Source organism: Pantherophis guttatus, chromosome 13, assembly GCF_059756535.1.
Source record: "Pantherophis guttatus breed Tessera chromosome 13, ASM5975653v1, whole genome shotgun sequence".
NCBI classification, from domain to species: domain Eukaryota; kingdom Metazoa; phylum Chordata; class Lepidosauria; order Squamata; family Colubridae; genus Pantherophis; species Pantherophis guttatus.
In genome coordinates this window covers 15,755,105-15,779,758 of record NC_142075.1, presented here as the reverse complement: position 1 = coordinate 15,779,758, position 24,654 = coordinate 15,755,105, and the positions used below count along the sequence as shown (strand labels likewise).

Genomic DNA, 24,654 nt, shown 5'->3' with positions numbered 1-24,654 from the left:
AGCTTCTGACCGTAGGTAGGGTTCAGATGTGCCACCCGCTGAGAGACTTCTAGGCAGTCACAGTTACTAACTCACATAGTGGTGCAGTTAGATCATCCCATCTCATTCCAGTATTAATTTTGAGTGGAATCCTGGACAGATTTTATTCAGATTGTTTGCAGAAAACTGAATGTCAGTCTGCAATCTTGGTCACGATAATGATCGCTAGCCCAGGATTGCAAAGCTGAAATTTGCACAATAATTCCTATGTCCCATTCCAAAGGAGGCTCCTTGGTTAGCACTGACCTTCCATGGCAGACAAAACAAATCTTACCTTTGTTGTTTTTCTTTTCGCGATCTGCAGCTCCTGAGGACACCTTCAGCTGTTCTGCAGCTCGTGGAGCTAAAGAACTTGCAAATGTGCCGTGAGTTACAACCGTCTTATTTCTCAGCCGCAGCAGGTCCCCAACTTCCTGTCGACAAAACAGGAAGCACAAAGCTGACAACATTGAGTTGCATCAAACTGCATTCTCTGGTACCTTTGAGCTGTTCCATCTAGAGAAACATAAAAGGTTTCATCTGGAACTCAGCACAGAAGCAGGTTGGGTTTTCAAGTCTGACAAATGATGCTGTTAGCTCAGCTTTACGCCATTAGATTCTACAGTCAATAACACTCGGTCAGGATTTAGTTTAATACTGACTTATCTAATCACTTGGCTAAAAAACAGGATTTCCCCCCCTCTTTTTTTAAACATTCATCATTTTTTGCCAGTTTTTAAAATCCTTTGCAGTCAATTCCTAAGCATTTTTTTTTAAAAAAAAAAAAATCAAAATAGGGACTTGATTTACACATGCACTTCTACTTCTGGAAAAATAAAAACGATGCTTTCAGAGGCTTAAACTATGTTGAAATATTCTCCACCCCATTCCAGTTCACATTTAATTTCCTTTGAAATTTCACTGAAAGGGGAAGAGAATGTCAGTGAAATGTTATTGGGCAAAGTGTGGTTTTCTTGCCCTTCTTCAATTTGCAAAAGGCCCTGTGCGAATGCCGTGTCTTTTCTTGGAGAAATTAACGAAGGAGAAATTTCCTGGCAGTGAAAACAATTAACTAGTTGAACGACTTGCCTCCAGAAGTTGTGGGTGCTCCATCACAAGAGGTTTTTAAGAAGAGGCTAGGCAGCCATTTGTCTGAATTGGTATAGGATCTCCTGCTTTGAGCAAAGGGATGTACTAGAAGACCTCTAAGATCCCTTCCAACTCTGCTATTTTGTTATTCTTGTACAATCCTTAATGGTTTACTCTCTGGCTTTCCTTGCTTCCATTCAATCCCAAAGGACAACATTAACAGAAAACTCTTCTAATGGGGGTTCTTTCAGATGGGGAAACTTGGAATGTTTCAGTGTTAAAGAGAAAACATACATCTTCACTCCAGTTAAGAAAGTCATCTCAAAAACACCAAGAGAAATTTGACAGAAATTCTCAAGCAACCTGAGAATAAGCTTCAAAGAAGGCTCTTCAGCATTAAAAATTAGCACAAATTAACTCGGAAAAGTAACAGGCCAAAGTTATTCAAATAACTACATGTGAATAACCCCATAGTTTTATCTGATATTATTATTATTATTATTATTATTATTATTATTATTATTATTATTATTATTATTATTATTATTATTATTATTATTATTTATTCAATTTATATACCGCCCTTCTCCTATTGGACTCAGGGCGGTGCACAGCCAAGGATAAAAGTGCTCATATTTTTATATGGGTAGATATGAAAGGAGATTCTAATTGAAGTTTCAAAAGGATATTTGGGATAGATCAAAGGAGAATCAGTCTCATCTATTTCTAAAGCTTCTAAAAGCTTTGTCTTTTTTTAATAACAGAGTTGTAGGCCTTAGAAATAGAATTATTTTGCCTCTGACTAACTAATCACTGCAGGACCATAAGTGTTACCTTCATGTCTTACATGTTTAATTATCTCATTTGTGGTCCTCTGCATACGTGATGAAACTTCACAAATTACTGATATTCTTGCTTATCGCTTTGACCCCCCCCATCAAAATGTATAAATGTACTACAGTGGTCTAATATGATCTAGTTTTTACCTTAAACTAAGCTATAAGAAAGGCGTTCATGTGTTGTGTGAATCCAAACAAGAAATAAACTATCTATCTTTAAATTATCTGCAGTACTCATTTTTATGAGTATCCGCAAAGGCATTTTTTTAAAAAAATAAAGCAATAGTAGGAAAGATCAAAATCTTTTATATCGTCTTTGACTCTGAAACTTGTGACGTTCTATAAATTTAGGTGCTTTCCTGCCATCCTAGGATTACTGGTTTTATTTTTATTTTATTTTATTTGCATGCTTTGCATATATCACTTGATATTTTCCTTTTCTGCACTCAAGATACTCAGCGGTAAAGTTTAGTTCCTTCCCACCCACCCCTGCTATTGTCTTCTCTAACTTTTTTTTTTAAGAGGCCCGCAGTCGGTGTTTCCACATACAGAAAGGATGTTTGGCTTGTTCTCAGAAATAGTGGTTGCTTTGAGAGGAACCATTTTCTCTTCTTGTTTTACAAACGCATTTTAATTCGTTATTCAATGCACCGGTTTTAAAACAGAGAAAGAACCCACGTTGAGGTTCACGCTCATCATGTTTTCGCCATCTCAAAAAGGAAAAACTTAATTCTCTAAAAACTGGCTATAAAGCCTGCCCTGGGGGGAACGGTGGGGGTATGGTTTACATTCAGCATTGAACTGGGTCCTGTTAGGATCTCAACTCTTTCAAAGCAACCTCACTGATACCACTGCAGTCACTGGCATTTTGTTGGTGGGGAGGGGGTTCCCACATGCAGGCCCAACTCATTTTGTTGGGGACATTTGGGGAGGGGCTTGCCATGGGCTCAGGGCCAACTATTGTCCTGTTTTTTTCCCCCTTCCCTTAACGATTTGGTTCCTTTTCCTGGCTTTACATGCCTTGACCACTTTTAGTTCGGTGGCTTCGGCCCAGTCTCACATGTCCCTGGCTTAACCAACAGTCGCTTTGCTTTCACAGTTATGATGCTCCTCTCCCAATGTACTTAGTAGTGATGCCTCCCCCCCTCACCCACACCCACTGTCACTTGTGAAAGCCAAATCTGGCTCTAGGCCTGCCTCAGTTTACCTTCTCTATCTATCTATCTATCTATCTATCTATCTATCTATCTATCTATCTATCTATCGATCTGTCTATCATCTATCTATCATCTATCTATCTGTCTATCAACTATCTATCTACCTACCTCCCTATCATCTATCTATCTATCTATCTATCTGTCCATCATCTATCTATCTACCTACCTACCTATCATCTATCTACCTATCATCTACCTACCTACCTATCATCTATCTATCTATCTCTGTCTGTCTGTCTGTCTGTCTAGCTACCTACCTATCATCTATCTACCTACCTATCATCTATCTATCTATCTCTGTCTGTCTGTCTGTCTGTCTGTCTAGCTACCTACCTATCATCTATCTACCTACCTATCTATCATCTGTCTATCATGTCTACCTCCCTATCATCTATCTACCTACCTCCCTATCATCTATCTACCTACCTCCCTATCATCTATCTACCTACCTACCTATCATCTATCTACCTCCCTCCCTATCATCTATCTATCTATCTGTCCATCATCTATCTACCTACCTACCTATCATCTATCTACCTATCATCTACCTACCTACCTATCATCTATCTATCTCTGTCTGTCTGTCTGTCTGTCTAGCTACCTACCTATCATCTACCTACCTACCTATCATCTATCTATCTATCTCTGTCTGTCTGTCTGTCTGCCTGTCTAGCTACCTACCTATCATCTATCTACCTACCTATCTATCATCTGTCTATCATGTCTACCTCCCTATCATCTATCTACCTACCTCCCTATCATCTATCTACCTCCCTCCCTATCATCTATCTACCTACCTACCTATCATCTATCTACCTATCATCTACCTACCTACCTATCATCTATCTATCTCTGTCTGTCTGTCTGTCTGTCTAGCTACCTACCTATCATCTACCTACCTACCTATCATCTATCTATCTATCTCTGTCTGTCTGTCTGTCTGCCTGTCTAGCTACCTACCTATCATCTATCTACCTACCTATCTATCATCTGTCTATCATGTCTACCTCCCTATCATCTATCTACCTACCTACCTATCATCTATCTACCTATCTGCTTACCTACCTACCTATTTTATCTACTCTATCTATCTACCTACCTACCTATCTAGGTAGGTAGGTAGGTAAGCAGGCAAATACATGGATTTATGGCGGTAGTTCAGGCCTTTGGGCCTGACAAATCTAGCTTTCGGCCCTGCCTCAGTTTACCTTCCTTATTTATTTATTTATTTATTTATTTATTTATTTATTTATGTTTGTTTGTTTGTTTGTTTGTTTGTTTTATTTAGCTAGCTAGTTAGCTAGCGTATGACAAATACATGGACTTATGGTGGTAGTTCAGGCCTTTGGGCCTGACAAATCTGGCTTTAGGCCCTGCCTCAGTTTACCTTCCCTATTTATTTATTTATTTATTTTATTTTATTTATTTAGCTAGCTAGCTAGCTAGCCTATGGCAAATACATGTACTTATGGTGGTAGTTCAGGCCTTTGGGCCTGATAAGGCCCGTTTTGTTTATCCGTTGCCAGGCGTTTAGAGAGCCGGGAGTTCTACAAAGAACTCTTGCCTGCCAACTGCCATTAACTGCCAATTCTTCAATGTGGCCTGCCTGCCAGCTGTTACTAGTCCTTTGGTTCACACTACTGTGCTATCCAGGGTGCTATTCAGGGGGAACTAACGTCACACACACACCCAATTCACACCTTGCCAATAAGCAACCGAGCCAGAAGATCATCGAATGGTTTTTTGTTTTTTTTTAAGCCATCCTCTTCCTTAGACTACTTTGAGACTTTGCTTCAGAGTTTGATAGTTTTTTAATGGCTGAAATGTTTTTTTCAGGCCGTTCCTCTGGAGTCAAATTACGTATTTTTCCCCCCCTGGGCCTGCAGCAGCTATATGGCTTAGGGGTATCTTCAGCCGGGTAGATTTTCAACAGCTCTTATGGACGCTTCAAGCCATTCTTGTGGGGTCAAACAGCAAGTTTTTGGGCCTGCAACAGCAATATGACTTAGGGATATCTTCACCCAATCATCAATATGGCCCTCAAATTCTTCTGGATGTTTTTGTTGGTGTTTTATCCAGGCATCTGGAATCCGTACTCCTAAGGATTCCGACTGGCTTGTAAAAAATCTGCTTTCATGCTTTTTAGGCATTTATTAAGCCCTCCCAAAACATTTCGCCTAGAGTTTTTAGTTTGTAGATTTTCTAACGCCACTTTCAGCCATTGTTTTTTAATGCCCTATCCCAGTCCACGATGCTTCGTTGTTGCTTTTTTTACAATGTTCTCACTGGCTTTGTGGTATTTTACCTATAGTTTTTTTTTCTTTTTTTCTGGGCACTCACAAAGACTATTTTGAACTCTCTACTTCTAGACGATACAACCTGGCCCTTGTATATCAATGGGCAACAGGCTTTATTGCTGAGTTGTTTCTCTCCATGTTTGGCAATTTTTTTAGCCCCTTCCGTCCACCAGAAGCTTGTCTTACCTGAGTGTTTGAAGGTGGCAGGACTTCAGTCTCATGAAGGTTGGGTCCCTCTTTCAACTCTCTGATCGTCTGCTCATTATCAGGACAATCCTGTTTGAAGTACTTCCTTGGTGGAGGTTTGGGTTTGAATGACCTGGGTTTTCTAACCAGGATCTCCGTGCTTTTTTTAGTCGTGTGTGACGAAAGGGGACCGACGCCTTGAGACACTGGTGGGGAAGGCTCATTTCGCAAACTCATTTCAGAAAATGAATGTCGGGAGCCCGGTGGCTGTGTAATTGCTACATCCAGATGATGTTCTTTTCCTTGGCCGTTGGTCAACTGATAAAGAAAGCCATTTCCACAAGATGACCTGGGGTTGTAACTGCTATCGCTGCTGGAACGGATCATTGGCTTTTGAGAAGGATGGCTGAGGTGAGCGTCATTCTTCTCCAAGTATTTTTCACAGGGAGCTTTCTTAAGCCAACTTCCACCTACATAGAAAGCAGAACACGACACAGTCAAACGCTGCAGAGAAAGAGATACGAGATAATGGCTAAAATCCAAAGACCTTCATAAATAGTTCTGTGCACCCCAAAGTGCCTAGGATTTGTGTCAGGACTTCAGTAGCCTCACACAGCCACTTGCACGGCAAAACAGGAGAATGCAAAAAGTCTATGTCTGTCATGCCCCCATCGGAGCCTGAATCTGTGGGAGAAGATGAGCTGGAACCTGAGCCGACAGAGATTGAGAGGGCGGCTTCATTGTCTTTGGAAGAAAATGGGGAAGGCCAGGGGCTTTCAGGATTAGGACAGATTGTAGGCAGGGAGGAACAGAGGCAGGATGAACATGAGAGACAGAGCTCAGAGGAGGAGCAAGGACCAGCCCCTCCTGATCCAAGGGCTTGGAGAGTGGAGAGAAAGCGTGAACAGCACAGATTGAGCAGGCTACTCGGGAGAAGAGTGCCCCGCCCATCTTCACAAGGCACACCTGGGGAATGAGACTTAAGGAGATGCTGTGGGGAGGGGCATTTGTCGAGAACAAATGCTGAGTTCCTGAAGTGTTGTGTGCCGATGTTTGAACTTTCCAAGAGTCCTTGCATTCCTTCTAGTGTTCTGGACTAATTACCTGGATTACCTGGATCTTTTGCTTCCTGAACTCTTTGATTTTCCCTTGATTTGCCAAATACATTTGGATTTATTGCTGTGCAGCCTTGGGGCAGACAGCATTGGGCTGGACTAATTGCAGCCAGAGGCTGCTTGAGGTTTTATGGGGGTTTGTTATCACTCTGCTCTGGGACTTGCCAGAAATGTGGGAGCGTTTGGGGAAATTTGGAGCAATAAAGGAGTGATCTGAACTGCCAGATGTTTGTGTTATCTCTGTGTCATGCCCTGGGTCATCACAAGGTCATTACCTGGGAAGCTCCACAAATCACTGTATCATCATCTCCTTTAATGACCCCATAATCCCTTGCAGAGTGGAGTCTGGGCAACTGAATGGAGCTGAGTGTTTACTGGCTGGATGCCCTTCCTGTTGCCAATGTAGAGTTTTGTTCAGCAGATATATTCTCATCGTGCCCAGAGAGAGAAACATCTGCCTCCACCTAGGATTGAACTCACAGCCTCCTGATTATGAGGCAAGAGCTCCACTTCTTAGCCACTGTACCACTCTCACAAATCACTGTATGTCAAGGAATTAATCTAAATTCCTTCTCGCTATTGATAACTGTCCAGTATGGCATTGATTTTACCTTATACTCCTCTTAAAATGAATGACTGCTTTATGAATACAAAAATAACAGCCACCTTTACTTTTTTACTTCTATTACAATTACTCAAAAAACAATTAAGGTTTTCTTGGTGAAGGTGAAGCTGATGGTTCCTATCAGGAGGAGAGTAATTTCTTATTTTGCGGTCTGAAAGTCTGAAAGTCTCAGAGTTTTGATGCAACGATATTATCAAAGAAGATGCATTTCATTTCAATCCAATGTTTCTGGCTTTGGATGAACTGGAGAAGGTTGCATATTACAAAATAGGGTTATTATATGCTGAAAGTTCTAACTCTCTTTTACAGGTCCAGATTGAGGAAAGTGTTGGACTGTATTTTTAAAACTGCAGCTTATTATTGTTTGTTATTTTGTCCCAGAAGATCCCATTCTCTCTCTGTGGTATCTGGGTAACACGTTGATGGACCACAAAGGTCTCTACGCTGATTTGGCCGGGTTGGGTACTTCAAAAAACATAGCAAATCCTTTATATCTAAACTGAGGGGAATTCCTTACCTTCTGCATTCCAGTGGAATTTGTCTCTTTCCAACTTGTTGCTTTCCATGGCACTGAAAACGGCATCCTTTAGCTGCTGTTCAGACACCTACAATAGGCCCCAAACCAGGATGAAAACTTTAAAGTTTGACAAAAGTCTGTTTTTATTTCCATTTCTGCAATACTTCGTAATCATACTTTGAAGTCTCCCCTGGAACTATGGGTGGGTTTCACTATTAAATTCTGAAATTCAGCCTTTTTGCCCAAGGTTTAAGTAAAGATATCTAAAGGGGGTTACTCAATACTTCATGCCAAGACTTGTTAACAAGTCAACTGTTTGACTTTTCATTTGACCTAATGCAAATTGACCATCTGCAATTCTTCCAGGAAAATTTTATATACAACTTTGGATCCAAAAACAGCAGTATATTTCAGAAAATACAGTATTGGGGCTTCTTAAACATAGCTTCTTAAAACCACTGCATCTTTTCCCCAGAAAAGAGATGCAGCTGCTTTAAGGAGTTTCACAGAGTTGCTCTATGCTTGTCTGACGCACTCCAGAGCATCTTTACCCTTTCAGCTTTGAAGTGCTACACAATATTAATTGTAAGTAGTAAGAATTAAGCTATCTGGTTGCTGTTAAGGGACAAAACAATGAAAGAAAGAGAATGGCCAAGAAGTTCTAAAGATGGCGATAGACACCTTTGCAAGCATATAGGCCTCAGCAGGTGCCTGATGAAACTCAGATCTGACTTAGGTTCTCCACAATAAAAAGACTTTTCCAACAAGTCATCTTCGTATTTGAGTAAGGGGGCTTTTTTTGGTTTTGAGGGAAAGGTTATATTGACAGTTGTCCCAGTGCTTGGAGATCATTAAAGTATATACAGTAAATTTCATTCACTTTCCATCTTACCTGTGGATCAGGATGCCTGCTAACGATAATTTGCACAATGCCAGGATTGCAGTGACTTAGGACAGCGTGAACTTCACTAAGGGTCATTGTTTGAACGGATGCCTCGTTGATTTCCACTATTTCATCTCCCCCTCTTCCAGAAGATTGCCATTAAAAACAGAAAAACAAGTGTTAACCCTAGCATGGTCAACAATGTATATTTTGGTAAACCTGAAACATTACCCGTGTCGTTTCTATTGGCTTCTCTACTTTCAAACGAGCAATCCATATATAGGCAAATTAAGGCAACGAGTTTCAAGTTCTTTAGGTCACATTCTTTTTGATATGTGATTTGTTTGACAGGTCTCTTTCGTGAAATCCGGGTCCAACTTTGTTGATTGCTTTGGAAACAACTATAGGATGTCTTATTTATTTGAAAATCACCTCTCACATTTACTTTATCTGAGGCTAAAATTGAACTGCTTCTGGTTTAGTTTTAGTTTTTTGTTTTTTAAATTTGATTTATATGCCGCCCTTCTCCGGAGACTCAGGGCGGCTTACAATGCGCTAAGCAATAGCCTTCATCCTTATTATATATTTTATACAAAGTCAGCTTATTGCCCCCACAATCTGGGTCCTCAATTTACCTACCTTAGAAAGGATGGAAGGCTGAGTCAACCTTGAGCCTGGCGAGATTCGAACCTGCAGTAATTGCAGGCAGCTGGTCTTAATAACAGGGTGCTTTAGACCACTGTACTACCAAGGCTCCTTAGTTGGTTGGGTCACTGTGTTAATATAACAATAGCACCGAGATTTATATGTCACTTTATAGTATTTTACAGCACTTTCTGGGCAGTTTACAATGTCAGCATATTGCCCCAGAGAATCTGGGTCCTTATATGACATACTAATCCACCTCCCACTGCATTTAAGTGTGTTATGTGCAGAAGTTCATCGGCAGTTGTCTCCAGGGGTGCAATCTACTTACCTTCCTTACTGGTTCGGAAGCGCACATGCCATACATGTCACATGCGCACGCAGACCTTCTGCACATGCACAGAAGGTAAAAAACACATTACTTCCTGGGTAAAACCAGGAAATAATGACACCCGGGCAGGTGGGCGGAGCTTTGCTCCACCATCGCTACCGGATCGCTGAACGACCGGCCAAGATCGCTACCAGTTTGGGCGATCCGGTCCGATCTGTGAGGATTTCACCCCTAGTTGTCTCTCTCTTTCAGGAGGCAGCAAATTTTAGAAAACAAATCATGGAATACAGTCTCTCTGCATCTTATATTAGCTCTAATCTTGCCCTGTTTCACTGAAGCGCAAAACAAATGGAGGCTCAGCTGAACAGAAAGGGTTAGACCAAGACTGACTCATAGCATAGAGAAAGGATACACAGGCTCCTCTTCTTGGTTTCATCTTACTTAACTACTTCTCTAAACTTTCTCCGGATGCTCTGCTTTACAAGAAACAGAGCCTTGACCCAGAATTTAGCAGCTATATTGTGCTTACAGTTTCTTTCTTTGTTGCAGCCTGGTCTTTCACTTCGCAGGGGAAATTAAATATTGAGACATTTCAAGTTTAATTATGGAAGAAAGGAAAGGAAAAAGTGGGAAGGGAAGGGAAGGGAAGGGAAGGGAAGGGAGAAAAAAAGGGAGAAAGAAAGAAAGAGAGAGAGAGAGAAAGAGAAAGAAAGAAAGAAAGAAAGAAAGAAAGAAAAGAAAAGAAAAGAAAGAAGAAGGAAGGAAGGAAGGAAGGAAGGAAGGAAGGAAGGAAGGAAGGAAGGAAGGAAGGAAGGAAGGAAGGAAAGATTTTGCAATTGTGTGGATGAATTGAGTTTGCCAATAACGGTTTTAAGGTATGGCCCTTTTTTCCAGGTGAAAAGTTGGATTGACTTTTGAATAACCAATCAAACCTGGCCCTGTAACTTCTCACCTTTTGAAAAAGTAGGAAGTGAATGTCAGAATGCTCTGGAAATTATTCGGCCTCGACATACCTGAGCCTCCCATCCATGTGAGCCACAGAGCCAGGAGAAAGAGTGTGGATGAATATCCCAGAAATGTACCGGGAATAAGGGATGCTGCACAAGCCAATGCCTAAGCCCACGCCAGCCTCTGTGAAAAATACATTAGAAAGATATGGAAAGACATAGAGGAAGCGAGCTATCCAAATGATTCGGAAATGTGCCATTCCCTGTGTCAGTATTGAGCATTAGATTTGCTTCTATCCATTCAGGATTTCTGCATCGATACGTGGTCGCTTGGCCCACATATTGTGCTAAGCTGTGGTTTTGTTTTATCGTGATTTCACATGCCAGAATAGTACACACATATTAAGACATTAAAACTGGTCGGCAAGCCAGAGTAGCTGAGTAGATGTGTTATGCTAGTCAAACAAGTTATTATTATTTTTATGAACCCAGTCATTATAGTAGAATGATTGCTCTCTTGCAACTCCTGCCAAACCAGAAGGGATATTTTGGCACAGCATCACCCAAAAAAAAAAAGAAGGGGGGAAAAATTCAGAGTGACAATATATTTGAGCCAAGTCTATTCTGGAAACACTTGAGGTTTGGGATTTTTTTGGCGGCAGGGTAGGGATGGGGGAGTCGCTATATTTACCGCTCACCTTTATTTAAGGAAACTTCCATCATGATCCTGTCATTGGGGTTCAGGGGGTTCAGGGGAAACGTCGAGGTGCTTTCTGACCCAAAGGAGCTGTTCTCCTTGGTGATGCACATGCTGGTACTCAGAGAACGGCAAAGGTGAGACGATAAATAGCTGGTGGCAGAAGATGGAGTGCTGAAGCTTGTCCGAACGGTGAGTGTGAGGAGGCCCTTCTTGGCCTGCTAGAAAGAAGGAAGCATTGTGAGAAGGAGGAGGAGGAGAAGGTGGGGGGGGGGGAGGATTAGGTGAAAGAGAAGGGGAAGGAGAAGCAGGGGAAGGGAAAGGACAAGAGGAGAGAGGAGGAGGAGGAAGAGAAATACATGAAAGAGAAGGGAAAGGACAAGAGGAGGAAGAGGAAGAGAAATACATGAAAGAGAAGGGGAAAGACAAGAGGAAAGAGGAGCAGGAAGAAGAGGAGGACTACATGAAAGAGAAGGGGAAGGAGAAGCAGTGGAAGGGAAGGGAAGGGAAAGGACAAGAGGAGTAGGAAGAGAAATACAAGAGAGAGAAGGGGAAGGACAGGAGAGAGGAGAGAGGAGGAGGAGGAGGAGGAAGAGGAGGATTATGTGAAAAAGAAGGGGAAGGAGAAGCAGTGGAAGGGGAAGGGGAAGGACAGGAGGACAAGGAGGAAGAGAAATACATGAAAGAGAAGGGGAAGGACAAGAGGAGAGAGGAGGAGGAAGAGAACATAGGGGGAGGATTACGTGAAAGAGAAGGGGAAAGAGAAGCAGTGGAAGGAGAAGGGAAAGGATAAGAGGAGGAGGAAGAAGAGGAAGAGGAGGATTACGTGAAAGAGAAGGGGAAGGAGAAGCAGGGAAGAGGAAGGGCAAGAGAAGGAGAGAGGAAGAGGAGAAGAGGAATACATGAAAGAGAAGGGGAAGGAGAAGCAGGGGGAGGACAACAAAAAGAGGAGGAGGAGGAGGAAGAAGAAGAAGAAAAGGAGGAGGAGAATTCTTACAGGAAAACATTGCATAGAGCCATAACCTTAAATTTCTGCAAAGCTTCATGGTGTGTGAGTCCATGCATTGATTCTCCATTCAATTCTAGGATTTCATCTCCTGTTACATTGAAATAAACAATCTCATTAGCTAATTTTTGGCCCCCAGCATTTCATCAACTTTTCACCAGTCGAGGTTCACCTACCATCCCCCACACATGAATTTCCCCCATTGGATAGCTGTACGTAAGGTCAAACCCATTAAAGCCACTATTTCCCTCCCCCCACCCGCCAAGATAGATATTTCAGATGTTTACAGGACCTGGAGACGATTCCCTTCTGTAAGCCAAACTGTCTAGTTTCAACTCATTCAAATACAGGGACGGCGTTATCCTACCTTCCTGTAACCTTCCATCCGCAGCAGCTGCTCCTCCAGGAAAGATTGTCTTCACATAGATGCCAATGGGGCCATAAATGCTGTCCTGACCACCCACAATGCTGAAACCCAGTCCCTAATGAGGGTGAACAGAGGGAGCATTTTTACTTGATTAATCACCTGCTCCTTTGACTAACTGCTTAAACGAGCAATCAAAACACTTTTTTTGTTGTTGTTTGTGAAAAGGTCTTGGAGGAAAAAAAATGTTTTTATTGGCCCTCAACTCTGAAAGGCACTGGGAATTACTTCTTAAAACAGCTATAGATGGACCCATGTTCCTGTTGGTTCATGATGGTTTTCCATGCATTCAAGTTAGAGATCATTCAAATTCCTCATGTTTCAGTAATACTTAAAATCTATGTTTGGGGGGGGGGGGAAGGGAGAGAATTTCTTGCTTCCGGTTTATAATTAGGATGGACTTTTATTTTGGAATGGAGGAAAGGTCTGATTCATCACAGAATTAATAGAATAGAATAGAATAGAATAGAATAGAATAGAATAGAATAGAATAGAATAGAATAGAATAGAATAGAATAGAATGTAGAGTAGAGTAGAGTAGAGTAGAGTAGAGTAGAGTAGAGTAGAGTAGAGTAGAATAGAATAGAATAGAATAGAATAGAATAGAATAGAATAGAATAGAATAGAACAGAACAGAACAGAATAGAATAGAATAGAACAGAATAGAATAGAACAGAATTCTTTATTGGCCAAGTGTGATTGGACACACAAGGAATTTGTCTTGGTGCATATGCTCTCAGAGTACATAAAAGAAAAGATACATTCGTCAAGAATCATAAGTAGCCAATTGCAGAAGCATGTACAAAGTAGAGGTCCATTTTTGGATGGTTACTTTTTATGCCTTTTTGGGAACAATGAGGATAACAGTATAATACTGCTGTTATTGCACTGAGACCCTGATCTGTTAGGATGGAAGAGCAGTCTTGAAATTTTAAACAGAAATGAAATCTTCCAGGACATGATGCAATTCTCCATCCAGACTGGGGTTTCTCAACCTTGACAAGTTGAAGACGTGTGGACTTTGATTCCCAGAATTCCTCTGTTACATGGCTGGGGAATTCTGGGAGTTGAAGTCTACAGGTCGTCAAATAGCCCAGACTGAGAAACATTGCCATAGACCATGGCTGTCAAACTCGCCACCCGTGGGCCAGATACGTCATGTGTGACCACGCCCATGCCCCATTTAGCGAAGGGGAGAAAAGTCACGATACATCATGTGATGATGCCTTGACGACATGAGTTTGACACCCCTGCTGTAGACCGATCTTTCCCTGAAAGGAAGAATGGAGTTTTAAAATTTTGACTTCAGACAACCTTTTTTTGCCCCAGCGTTCATCAACAAAGATGATTAGGGGACTGGAGGCTAAAATATATGGAGAACGGTTGCAGGAACTGGGTATGTCTATAGTCTGATGAAAAGAAGGACTAGGGGAGACATGATAGCAGTGTTCCGATATCTCAGGGGCTGCCAGAAAGAAGAGGGAGTCAAGCTATTCTCCTGAGGGCAGGACAAGAAGCAATGGGTGGAAACTAATCAAGGGGAGAAGCAACCTAGAACTAAGGAGAAATTTTCTGACAGTTAGAACAATTAATCAGTGGAACAACTTGCCTCCAGAAGTTGTGAATGCTCCAACACTGGAAGTTTTTAAGAAGATGTTGGATAACCATTTGTCTGGTGTAGGGTTTCCTGCCTAAGCAGGGGGTTGGACTAGAAGGCCTCCAAGATCCCTTCCAACTCAACTCAACTCAACTCAACTCAACTCAACTCAACTCTTCTCTTCTCTTCTCTTCTCTTCTCTTCTCTTCTCTTCTCTTCTCTTCTCTTCTCTTCTCTTCTCTTCTCTTCCCTTCCCTTCCCTTCCCTTCCCTTCCCTTCCCTTCCATTCCATTCCATTCTATTCTATTCTAAATATGCATTATCCAAGGAAAGACATATAACAAAGCAAACCGCTCACCTTCCCTTGACCTTTCATTAAAACAATGTTGGAGATCATAGAAGCCTGTAAACCCGAAGATGTGGACATGAGGTGGGCAGAACTTAGTGAGCGAGATGACCTGGAAAGAGGCTACAGTTGAAACAAACAGCAAGGAAAAGTTAATATCATACTGGAGAATTTTTTAAAAATATATATATATATATATTTTCATTTCACTTATCACAATTTTGGCCTACAATGGGAGTGATGCATTATGTCAGGGGTCGTCAAAGTACGGCCCGCCGAAGCCATTAATCAGGCCCGTGCAGGACCACAAGGCTGCCCCGACCACATTCACCCCACCTACCCGCCGGCCCCCAACTGCCTTCTGGAGGACGAGGCAAAAAACGGGATGCGCGGAGGCCCCAGGAGGCCAAAAACGGGCCCGTTTTTGGCCTTCCAGCCTCCAGATAGAGAGAGGGAGGGAAGGACACACACACACACACACACACACACACACACACAGAAGTCCCTCACTCTCCCCCCCCAGGCAGCCACATCCCTTCCCTAACTTGCTTTCCACGTCCAGGAGCATAACAAATTAAAGTTTAAATTGTGTGTATTGTTTAATGGACTGCTAAATTGGCCACACCCACCCATCACATGACCACCTACTCACACCCACCCGATCACATGACCACCTAGCTACGCCCATCCAGCAGGTCCAGCCCCCCCCAACCGTCTGAGGGACCGTGAATTGGCCCCCTGTTTAAAAAGTTTGAGGACCCCTGCATTAGATGCCGGTAATATATCCTTCATTATTCTTCATCATCAGGTTCCGAATGGCTGTATTGCATCAACAACATCTCCTTTGTTAGTGTCCTGCAGAGAATTGATATTCTGCCCTTTCCCCCTATTTTTATCATTCAACAGATGACGAGAGGGTTTGCTTTTAGAAATCTTTTTGAGAGAAGGAGAATTTCCTTGGAGTGAAACGCACATGGCTGGAGGGTTCTGTTCCTGCGTTTATTTAATTAGGAAGTCACCCAAGGATGTGTATTAATGGCCAAGGAAATTCCTAATTATATCAATGCAAAAAACACCGCACATAACAAATTATCTTCAGTTGAACAAAACTCGCTCTTCACCAGTCTCCAAGGCAGTTAGAGGGGTGTCCTGCCCTTGAGAAACTGCTTGGAAAAAAACTCTCCTTTCCTTGCATAAATTCAGGAAAAAAACTTACCCACCCAATTTTGGGGTGGAGAATTCCTAAATGCCACCTGGGCTCAGACCTTATTTCAATCCTAACTTGCTCATCCAGCAACTAAACAGTTCTAACCAACTCTACAAACAGAGCATCGTGTGCATTTTCCCTGATGGATTTACAGTAAAGAAAGGTGGAACAAACATCATTCGGAGATGCAGGTGATGTTCTCCTCTCCTTGGTCCATGGAAGTGACCTCATCCTTCTGAGGTCCAGGAACTTCTGGAAAACAGGCTGCTTTGTTGCAGGGAAGCATTAGATGCTCGTTTTGGAGGCGTAACGAGGAAGGAAATGTTTGGCCTGAAAGCTGCATTCCATCTGTATTGTCGTTTCTTGACTGTCCCACACACATTATATGGAGCACTATAGTCTGGTGGGTTTCCTTTTTCCTCTTACCTTGACAGCTGCTTTTCCTGCTGCATTCTCCAGCTGTTGAGAGAATGACTTTCTGTTGCTATAAAGGGACTGTCTGTACCGAGAGGTTGACTTCTTGACCGTAGAACTATCAACATCTCCTATCCAGTACGGACTAGCACCTTAAAGGGGTGGGGAGAGAGAGAGGGGGGGGGGAAAGCAGATTGAATTGAATTGAATTGGATACTTTGTTTGGCCAAGTGAGTTTAGACATGCAAGGAATTTGTCCCCGGTGCAGAAGCTCTCAGTAGACATGCAAGCAGCAGAATCATCATCTTCATCTTCTTCTCCTTCATCATCATCATCATCCCAATAAGAGGAAGTAGTAAAGAAGATACTAAGAAGGATAAATAATAATATTACTGCAGTCATACTTCATGAATAAATACATATCTTGATGGACTTGAACATTGGGCGCTATCTAATAAAATGAAATTCAATGGTGAAAAAAAGTAAGGTTCTACATTTAGGCAAAAAAAAAAAAAACCAAAATGCACAGGTACCGTATATGTGGGACCTTGCTCAATAGTAGTAACTGCGAGAGGGATCTTGGAGTCCTAGTGGACAACCATTTAAATAGGAGCCAGCCGTGTGCAGCAGCTGCCAAAAAAAGCCAACACAGTTCTAGGCTGCATAAACAGAGGGATAGAATCAAGATCACGTGAAGTGTTAATACCCCTTTATAATGCCTTGGTAAGGCTACACTTGGAATACTGCATTCAGTTTTGGTTGCCACAATGTAAAAAAGATGTTGAGACTCTAGAAAGAGTGCAGAGAAGAGCAACAAAGAGGATTAAGGGACTGGAGGCTAAAACAGAGGAACAATAATTGCAGGAACTGGGTGTGTCTAGTTTAATGAAAAGAAGGATTAGGGGAGACATGATAGCAGTCTTCCAATATCTCAGGGGTTGCCACAAAGAAGAGGGAGTCAAGCTATTCTTCAAAGCATCTGAGGGCAGGACAAGAAGCAATGGGTGGAAACTAATCAAGGAGAGAAGCAACTGAGAACTAAGGAGAAATTTCCTGACAGTGAGAACAATTAACCAGTGGAACAACTTGCCTCCAGAAGTTGTGAATGCTCCAACACTGGAAGTTTTTAAGAAGAGATTGGACAACCATTTGTCTGAAGTGGTGTAGGGTTTCCTGCCTAAGCAGGGGGTTGGACTAGAAGACCTCCAAGGTCCCTTCCCACTCTGTTATTCTATTCTATTCTATTCTATTCTATTCTATTCTATTCTATTCTATTCTATTCTATTCTATTCTATTCTATTCTATTCTATTCTATTCTATATAGACATTAGACTATATTGTGAGAATTAGGTGTTCAGCAGAGTGGGTGGCATGGGGGGGGGGGGGAAACTGTCCCTGTGTCTAAATGTCTATGGAGATTCTCAGTCTCATCTGGAGCTGAAGAAGCTTCTTGGATGAGAAGCGAAACGTCTTCAAAGAAAAAACAAAAAGGCCAGTTGCCTCTTGAAAAAAAAAACACCTTTGGGACGTCCCTGTGTCTAGTTGTTTTGGCCTGCAATGCCCTGTAGCGCCATCTCGAGGAGAAGAGTTGAAAGAGTTTATGTCCAGGATGTGAGGAATCCGCAGATATTTTCTCAGCCACCCCCCCCCCACCTCCCTTCTGGCCCAGACGATATACAGGCAATTGAAATTGTTCTTTCTGCAGTCCAAAACGATCAGTTGGAGTCTGTGCCTGTCCTGTTTGGTTGCTGTACCAAACCAGAACATTGTAGAAGTACAAACGATAACATTCAACTATTCTTCTGTAAAACTGTGTCAGCTGCTCCTGGGATAGTTTGAACTTCCTGAGCGGACACAGGAAGACATTCTTTGTTGTGTCTTTTTAATGATGGTTCTGATGTTGGATTAAAGGTAAAAGGTAAAGGTTCCCCTCGCACATATGTGTTAGTCATTCCCGACTCTAGGGGGCAGTGCTCATCTCCGTTTCAAAGCCGAAGAACCAGCGCTGTCCGAAGAGGTCTCCGTGGTCATGTGGCCGGCATGACTAAACGCCAAAGGCTCACGGAACGCTGTTACCTTCCCACCAAAGGTGGTCCCTATTTTTCTACTTGCATTTTTTACCTGCTTTCGAACTGCTAGGTTGGCAGAAGCTGGACAAGTAACGGGAGCTCACCCCGTTACGCGGCACTAGGGATTCGAACTGCTGAACTGCCGACCTTTCGATTGACAAGCTCACGTCTTAGCCACTGAGCCACCACATCCCTGATGTTGGATTATAGGACCCAAAAACATGAAGAAATCTAGTGCTGATCCTGTGCCGAATATAGTAAGAGGTAGAATAGAAGGGCTTCTATCCTAAAATCTCGTCTCTGCAGTTTTAAGCATGGTAGGGATAAACAACTCGGTTGCGTTTACTTCTGCTTCGTTTCTTGCTTGCCAATTAGGGGGGAGGGAAGGAGAACGTGGGGGGGGGGACTCAGGGATGTGGTGCCTTAGCCGGCCAGCCATAACATCTACCAGCCGGAGTGAGAACCAAGGTCATGTCAATGGACACCTGTTGAAGTTGAGTGGGATACTGTAAATTCCCCATTTCCTCCCAATCAGCTGGGACTCGGGAGGCAGAGAATAGATGGGGGCGGGGCCAGCCAGAGGTGGTATTTACCGGTTCTCTGAACTACTCAAAATTTCCTCTACTGGTTCTCCAGAACTGGTCAGAACCTGCTGAATACCATCTCTGGACACAAGAGCTCATCCACCTCTAATTTCTGGTAGGCGTTGGGGGCGTGGCTTGGTGGGCGTGGTGTGGCTTGGTGGGCATGGCTTTGTGGGCATGGCAGGGGAAGGATACTGTAAAATCTCCATTCCCACCCCACTCCAGGGGAAGGATGCTGCAAAATCTCTATTTCCTCCTGATCAGCTGGGACTCGGGAAGCAGAGAATAGATGGGGGCGGGGCCAGTCAGAGGTGGTATTTACCAGTTCTCCGAACTACTCAAAATTTCCACTACCGGTTCTCCAGAACTGGTCAGAACCCGCTGAAACCCACCTCTGGTCTTGAACTTGAACAAAGCATCAAGAGTCCTGACTTCCCTGAGTTCATTACTCGGAATGATGACAGTGCATGCATCTGGACATAGCCTAAACTGCAGAAACTTACTGGTTGAATTGCTGCGAGTCCGCTGGCATTTGGCTTTGGTCTGCAGAACGGATCCATTCGGCAGGTTGTGTTTAGGAGGCTGCTCCGTGTGAGGACAACTGGATGATTCCTGGGAGAATTTGGGGAGAAAACGCACAAGTTCTTAAGTCTCTGCAACGATTTCAAAAGCAGGCTGTGCGTTTCCGTCAAAATTCAACCCCTACGTATACAACTGGAGCCCACTCTGGCATTAGTCTAAAACGTGAACCACCCCTTTTAAACTAAATCAAGGTGTTTTTTTTTTCAAACTTGGCAACTTGAAGATGTGAGGACTTCAAACACCCAGAATTCCGCAGCCAGCCAGCACTGGGGAAAAACACTGAGCTAACTGGTAGCGGGAGAAAAGATGGAACCCCTCCCCACTTCTTAGTCATATCCAGGTAAGGAGCTCTGAATGGGCAGACTCTAATATTAAGCTTTTGTGTGTTAAAAATGGAGGAACCAGTTCCGTTTGGACCAATGAGGTTCAGAGCCCACTGCAGACACAAACTGCACGGGTTTCTGCAGTTCGGAGAACCCCCAAATCCCACTCTTGGCTGGCCCCGCCCTGCCCACCCCACCCTTCCCCTCCCAGGAGTCCCCATGCAGCCCGTTTTGGATGCAGGTAAGTGCAGGGCATGCTCGGAGGCTTGGGGAGGGCGAAAAATAGGCCTACTGGAAGTTCGGGAATGCCAGAAACGGGCCCGTTTCCAGCCTCCAGAGAGCCTCCGGAGCCTGGGGAGGCCGTTTTTGCCCTCCCAGAGACTCAAGGAAAGCCTCTGGAGCCCAGGGAGGACAAAAATGCCCCCCCCAGTAGTGCAGGAGGCTGACTAGACCACGCCCAACATGACCACACCCACCAAGCAACTGGGCAGAGAACCCCTTGCTAAAATTTTTGAAGATGACCCCTGGCCTTACACAAACGGAAATTTGTCCCTTGGCTAATTGGAAGGCTATGAACAAGACGGCGCAGGCATACAGCAAAAATCTATTCTAGGCCCCTCATTGACATGTCCCTGCCCTGTAGGAAATTTCAGATTTAAAATCAGTAACAGGCAACACCGATAAGGAAGAGAACCAACCGGCAACTAATGAAATACTGAGGGGGGTCCTTGCTGCTTTCTGAATTGCTTGTTTTCTTGCCGACGTTTTATTACCCAAACTAGGTAACATCATCAGGGCTGGTCAGGGCTAGTTAAATACTGTACAATGGGAATAGGCACAACTGTGTGTGCTTTAAGTGGTGGCCATTGCTTTGCTCATGCAACCTTGGAAGGGATGAGTAAATGAATGGCGATCAATAGTAGCCAGAGGTCGCTGCAGTCCGATCATTCACCAGTCATTTGCAGGAATATCAGAGAGAAGAACAAATGTTACTCGTGGGTGTGAGGTACATTTAGGATTAATAATAATAACTTTATTGTCATTGTATGTGTATACATAGTATACCCATACAATGAAATTCACTTAACACCCAAAGACTAGGTCCAACACACATAACAATCCCCAAACACCCACCCACCCACCACAAATTCCCCACCCCTAAACCACCCAAACATCCACACAACAGACCAAGTAATGCTGTCCAACAGCTCACTTGATGGTGGCCCTTTAGTTCATTGTTGAGTGCAATTATAGCTCTGGGATAAAAACGATTCAGAAAACGTGTGGTCTGAGTTTTAATTGTTCTGTATCTTCTTCCAGAAAGCAACAGTCCAAAGAGATTGTAAGCAGGATGGGAAGAGTCTCTGAGAATGTTATGCAACTTCCTCAAACAACGAGATGCAAAGATGTCATCCAGGGCTGATAGCTGGAGCCCGATGATATTCTGGGCAGTTTTAATGATTCTCCGTAGAGCTTTTTTGTCCGCTGCAGAGCTGCTCCCGTACCATGCAAGAATGCCGTATGTCAGGACACTCTCAATGGTGCTGCGATGGTAGGACAGAAGTAGATGCTGAGATAGATTTATCTTCCTGAGCATTCTCAGGAAGTACAGCCTCTTCTGTGCCTTCTTCACAAGCATGTTAGCATTCATAGTCCATGAGAGGTCCTCCGAGATATAAATGCCCAGAAATTTAAAACTACCCACCCTTTCCATCTCCTCACCATTTATGTACAATGGTAGATGTACATCTCTCTTCCTCCTGAAGTCAATTATAAATTCTTTAGTTTTTTTGGTGTTAAGTGTAAGATTACTTTCTTTACACCACAATGTCAGCCCTTTCTGTAAGCAGATTAGTTCTTCCAAAATCTGGAGCTGTTCCCTTGTCATAGAGCATTCTTCTTAAATGCTGAGTTCCTTGCTCCTACAGCAGATGGCGTCTTCATTAAATCAGCTGAACTTTGCCGTTAATCTTCCCCGATGACTGAAGGAATATTTTTACTCTTTTCTCTTCTGGAGCTGCTCCTCTATTGCAGGGCAGGTAGAAGTTAAACTGGTGAAGCTTCCTTCCCAGAGGTTGATGCAGAGGTAGGATTCATTTACCTTCCCTACCGGTTCGGAAATGTGAGCGCACACAGTCACCACTACCGGTTCAACAGAACCGGCTGAATCCCACCTCTGGGTTGATGTAGCAGGGAGGAAAGTTGTCCCTCTTGGAATCCTATGAGCTGTTTGACAGCTAAAAGCACAGGTATGTGCCAGAGGGGAAAATGGAAAAGCTTTCGTTTTTTCGACCCGAATATAGATACAATCCCTACAGCTTTGTGTTCAATAAAAATCAGCGCTCTTGGAAGCTGCTAAAGAAATCAGGGGGGCTCCTAAATATCTTAAGGGGGTTAGGGGGGGCTCCTAAATATCAGAACTCTTTGGTCTTGCCGTTCTCTGACTTGTTTTATTTCTTCTAGAGCAGTACCACACACACACACCCAACCTTTTGGGCCGCAGGGACCGGTTCCACGGAGATAAGTTTTTCCACGGACCGGAGGGGCCATTGTTTCAACTTGCTGTCTGCATCCCACGGATGGGGCTTCGCTTGTTTGCGTGGCCCGGTTTCTGCCATGCGGCAGACTGGTGCCATTCCGTGGACTGGGGGTTGGGGACAATTGTTCTAGAGAGAAGAAAGAACCCCTGGACCTACCCTGCCCTTTTGGACAGCGGAAACAATGGGCAAAATGAAAAGAGACCTCATTTCAGAAGCCTACCGCCAGCCCTAAGTGGAACAGAGAAATAGCGCTAGCACTAATGATGTTACCTAGTTTGGGTAGTGAAACTCCTGCAAGAAAAGCACCAAGCTCAGAGACCACCAAGGACTCCTCCTCCTCCTCCTCCCCCTCCCCCTCCTCCTCCTCTTCCTCCCCCCTGCAAATCTCACTCCTTACTAGCACTGATGATGTTACCTAGTTTGGTTAGTGAAACTCCTGCAAGAAAAGCACCAAGCTCAGAGACCACCGAGGACTCTCTGACTCCTCTGACTCCTCCTCCTCCTACCTGCAAATCTCACTTCTTATTATTCTCCTTTATTGGAACAGAGACGTCTCAATTACTCCACTTACCTTATTAGCGATCACTAAATTAACCAAGCCTCTGGCAGACTGGATGAGCGATTCAGCCTCTTTGCTGGAGAGCTCTTTAAGGGGTTGCCCGTTGACTGTTAAAAGCTCATCACCAGGGCTTAGACGACCATCCCTTGAAAAGAAAAGGAAAAAAGAAAAAACAAAAGACAACAATAGGCCTGCAGGACTGTGAACGAGTGTCATCAGCTCCCTGCAGCTGCTTCAAAGGGGGTCCCTGCTTTTTGAGCTGCTGTTGCTTCTGTTCAGGTTATATTTACATTTGCAAACCACAAGACCGTGGCCAAATTATTTTCAAGCAAACATTGCTCTCAGATCACAGCCAAGAAATATTTAGGGGGGCTAATAAACAAGCTTCTGTTTTTTTTTCTCAAACAATTTTATTAAGAATTACAAATAGAAAGAATAAAAACTAATATCAACTACAAAAGAAAAAAGTGTAGGGAAGGAAGGAAGGAAGGAAGGAAGGAAGGAAGGAAGGAAGGAAGGAAGGAAGGAAGGAAGGGAGGAAGGAAACTTCCCCTTTCACCCCATCAAATAAAAACATTTTATAGCATTACTCTCTTCATCCCATAACTCATCTCTTAATTAAAAATCCAAAAGTTTCATCATTTGTTCTTTATCAGCAAAAATTCGGTAAGAGAGACCAGATATAACTAATTTTTTATTGTAACCCTGGTCAAATAAGCCAGCCTTGCATTCCTGCCCTGAACTTTCGACAGTCTTACTTTTTGACCCTTCTAAATCTAGTCCCAGAGCTTGTTTCCTGTTAATCTTGTTTTTGACCCCCCAAATTTTTCAGAACTTTGACAGACCTCCTTGGTACATCCAGTAAATAGAATTTGTTTGTTTTAATTACTTCTCATAAAATCATTTAATGGACCTCTTATGTAGGTCCAGTAAGGCAAAACAACAACAACAACAAAAAAAAAAACCCTCCAATAATTCTGATTTTTTTGTAACTAGCCTGAAGTCATAGGAAGGAACATGTGATAATGAAGCATTTCACATATTTATTTATCCTTTCCTATATATACCCTTGCTGAGAATGTTTACAAATATTCTGATTTCTCTGTTGGTGTAGTGGAGCTCTAGGAGAGGACAGTGCTTCCATGGTAAAAGCAAATTGCAATACTAATTTCCTTTCTTGGGTAACAGCTTGAGTGGGGGAGGAAGGCTATCTACGACACAGACTGTTGTGACCCGCCAGCGGCATGCATAGCTTGTGGCTGATCCCAATGATGAGGAGGCTGGTGTGGTGTCGCGCCAGCAGCCTGTGCAGCCGGCGCTCACGTCAGACAGCGAGGAGGCTGAAGAGGATGTGGTGCCAGAGGCAGAGACTCAGCCTGGGCCTTCAGAACCTCCAGAGGCTCCTTCAAGTGGAGAGAGCGAAGTGGAGGAGCCTCTCCTCAATGCTCGAGCACGCAGGGCTGCCAAAAGGCAGGAGTGGCTACTCAGGAGGAGGAGGTCTCCTCGAGAGTAAGGCTTGGGGCTAATTGGCCACTCCCTTAGCCTATTTAAGTCACACGCAGTTAGCCATTGTTGCTGGAAACAATGTTTAATTATT

The 24,654-nt window shown here is 43.3% G+C and overlaps 1 protein-coding gene across 3 annotated transcripts in view; it reads right to left on the bottom strand.

Annotated features, from left to right (window-relative positions):
* The window catches only part of IL16 (interleukin 16), a 43,358-nt gene that overhangs the window by 11,105 nt on the left and 7,599 nt on the right, over window positions 1-24,654 (bottom strand). For all 3 annotated transcript variants that reach the window (XM_034421385.2, XM_034421386.3, XM_034421384.3), the window contains exons 4-15: window positions 23,070-23,202; window positions 19,557-19,665; window positions 16,413-16,552; window positions 14,792-14,902; window positions 12,780-12,894; window positions 12,430-12,503; window positions 11,408-11,624; window positions 10,776-10,893; window positions 8,796-8,928; window positions 7,904-7,991; window positions 5,647-6,116; window positions 314-452 (exon numbers count right to left, since the gene is read on the bottom strand). In XM_034421385.2, coding sequence (XP_034277276.2) covers window positions 314-452; window positions 5,647-6,116; window positions 7,904-7,991; window positions 8,796-8,928; window positions 10,776-10,893; window positions 11,408-11,624; window positions 12,430-12,503; window positions 12,780-12,894; window positions 14,792-14,902; window positions 16,413-16,552; window positions 19,557-19,665; window positions 23,070-23,202 — 1,847 coding nt within the window. The remainder of the gene's footprint in view (window positions 1-313; window positions 453-5,646; window positions 6,117-7,903; window positions 7,992-8,795; window positions 8,929-10,775; window positions 10,894-11,407; window positions 11,625-12,429; window positions 12,504-12,779; window positions 12,895-14,791; window positions 14,903-16,412; window positions 16,553-19,556; window positions 19,666-23,069; window positions 23,203-24,654) is intronic.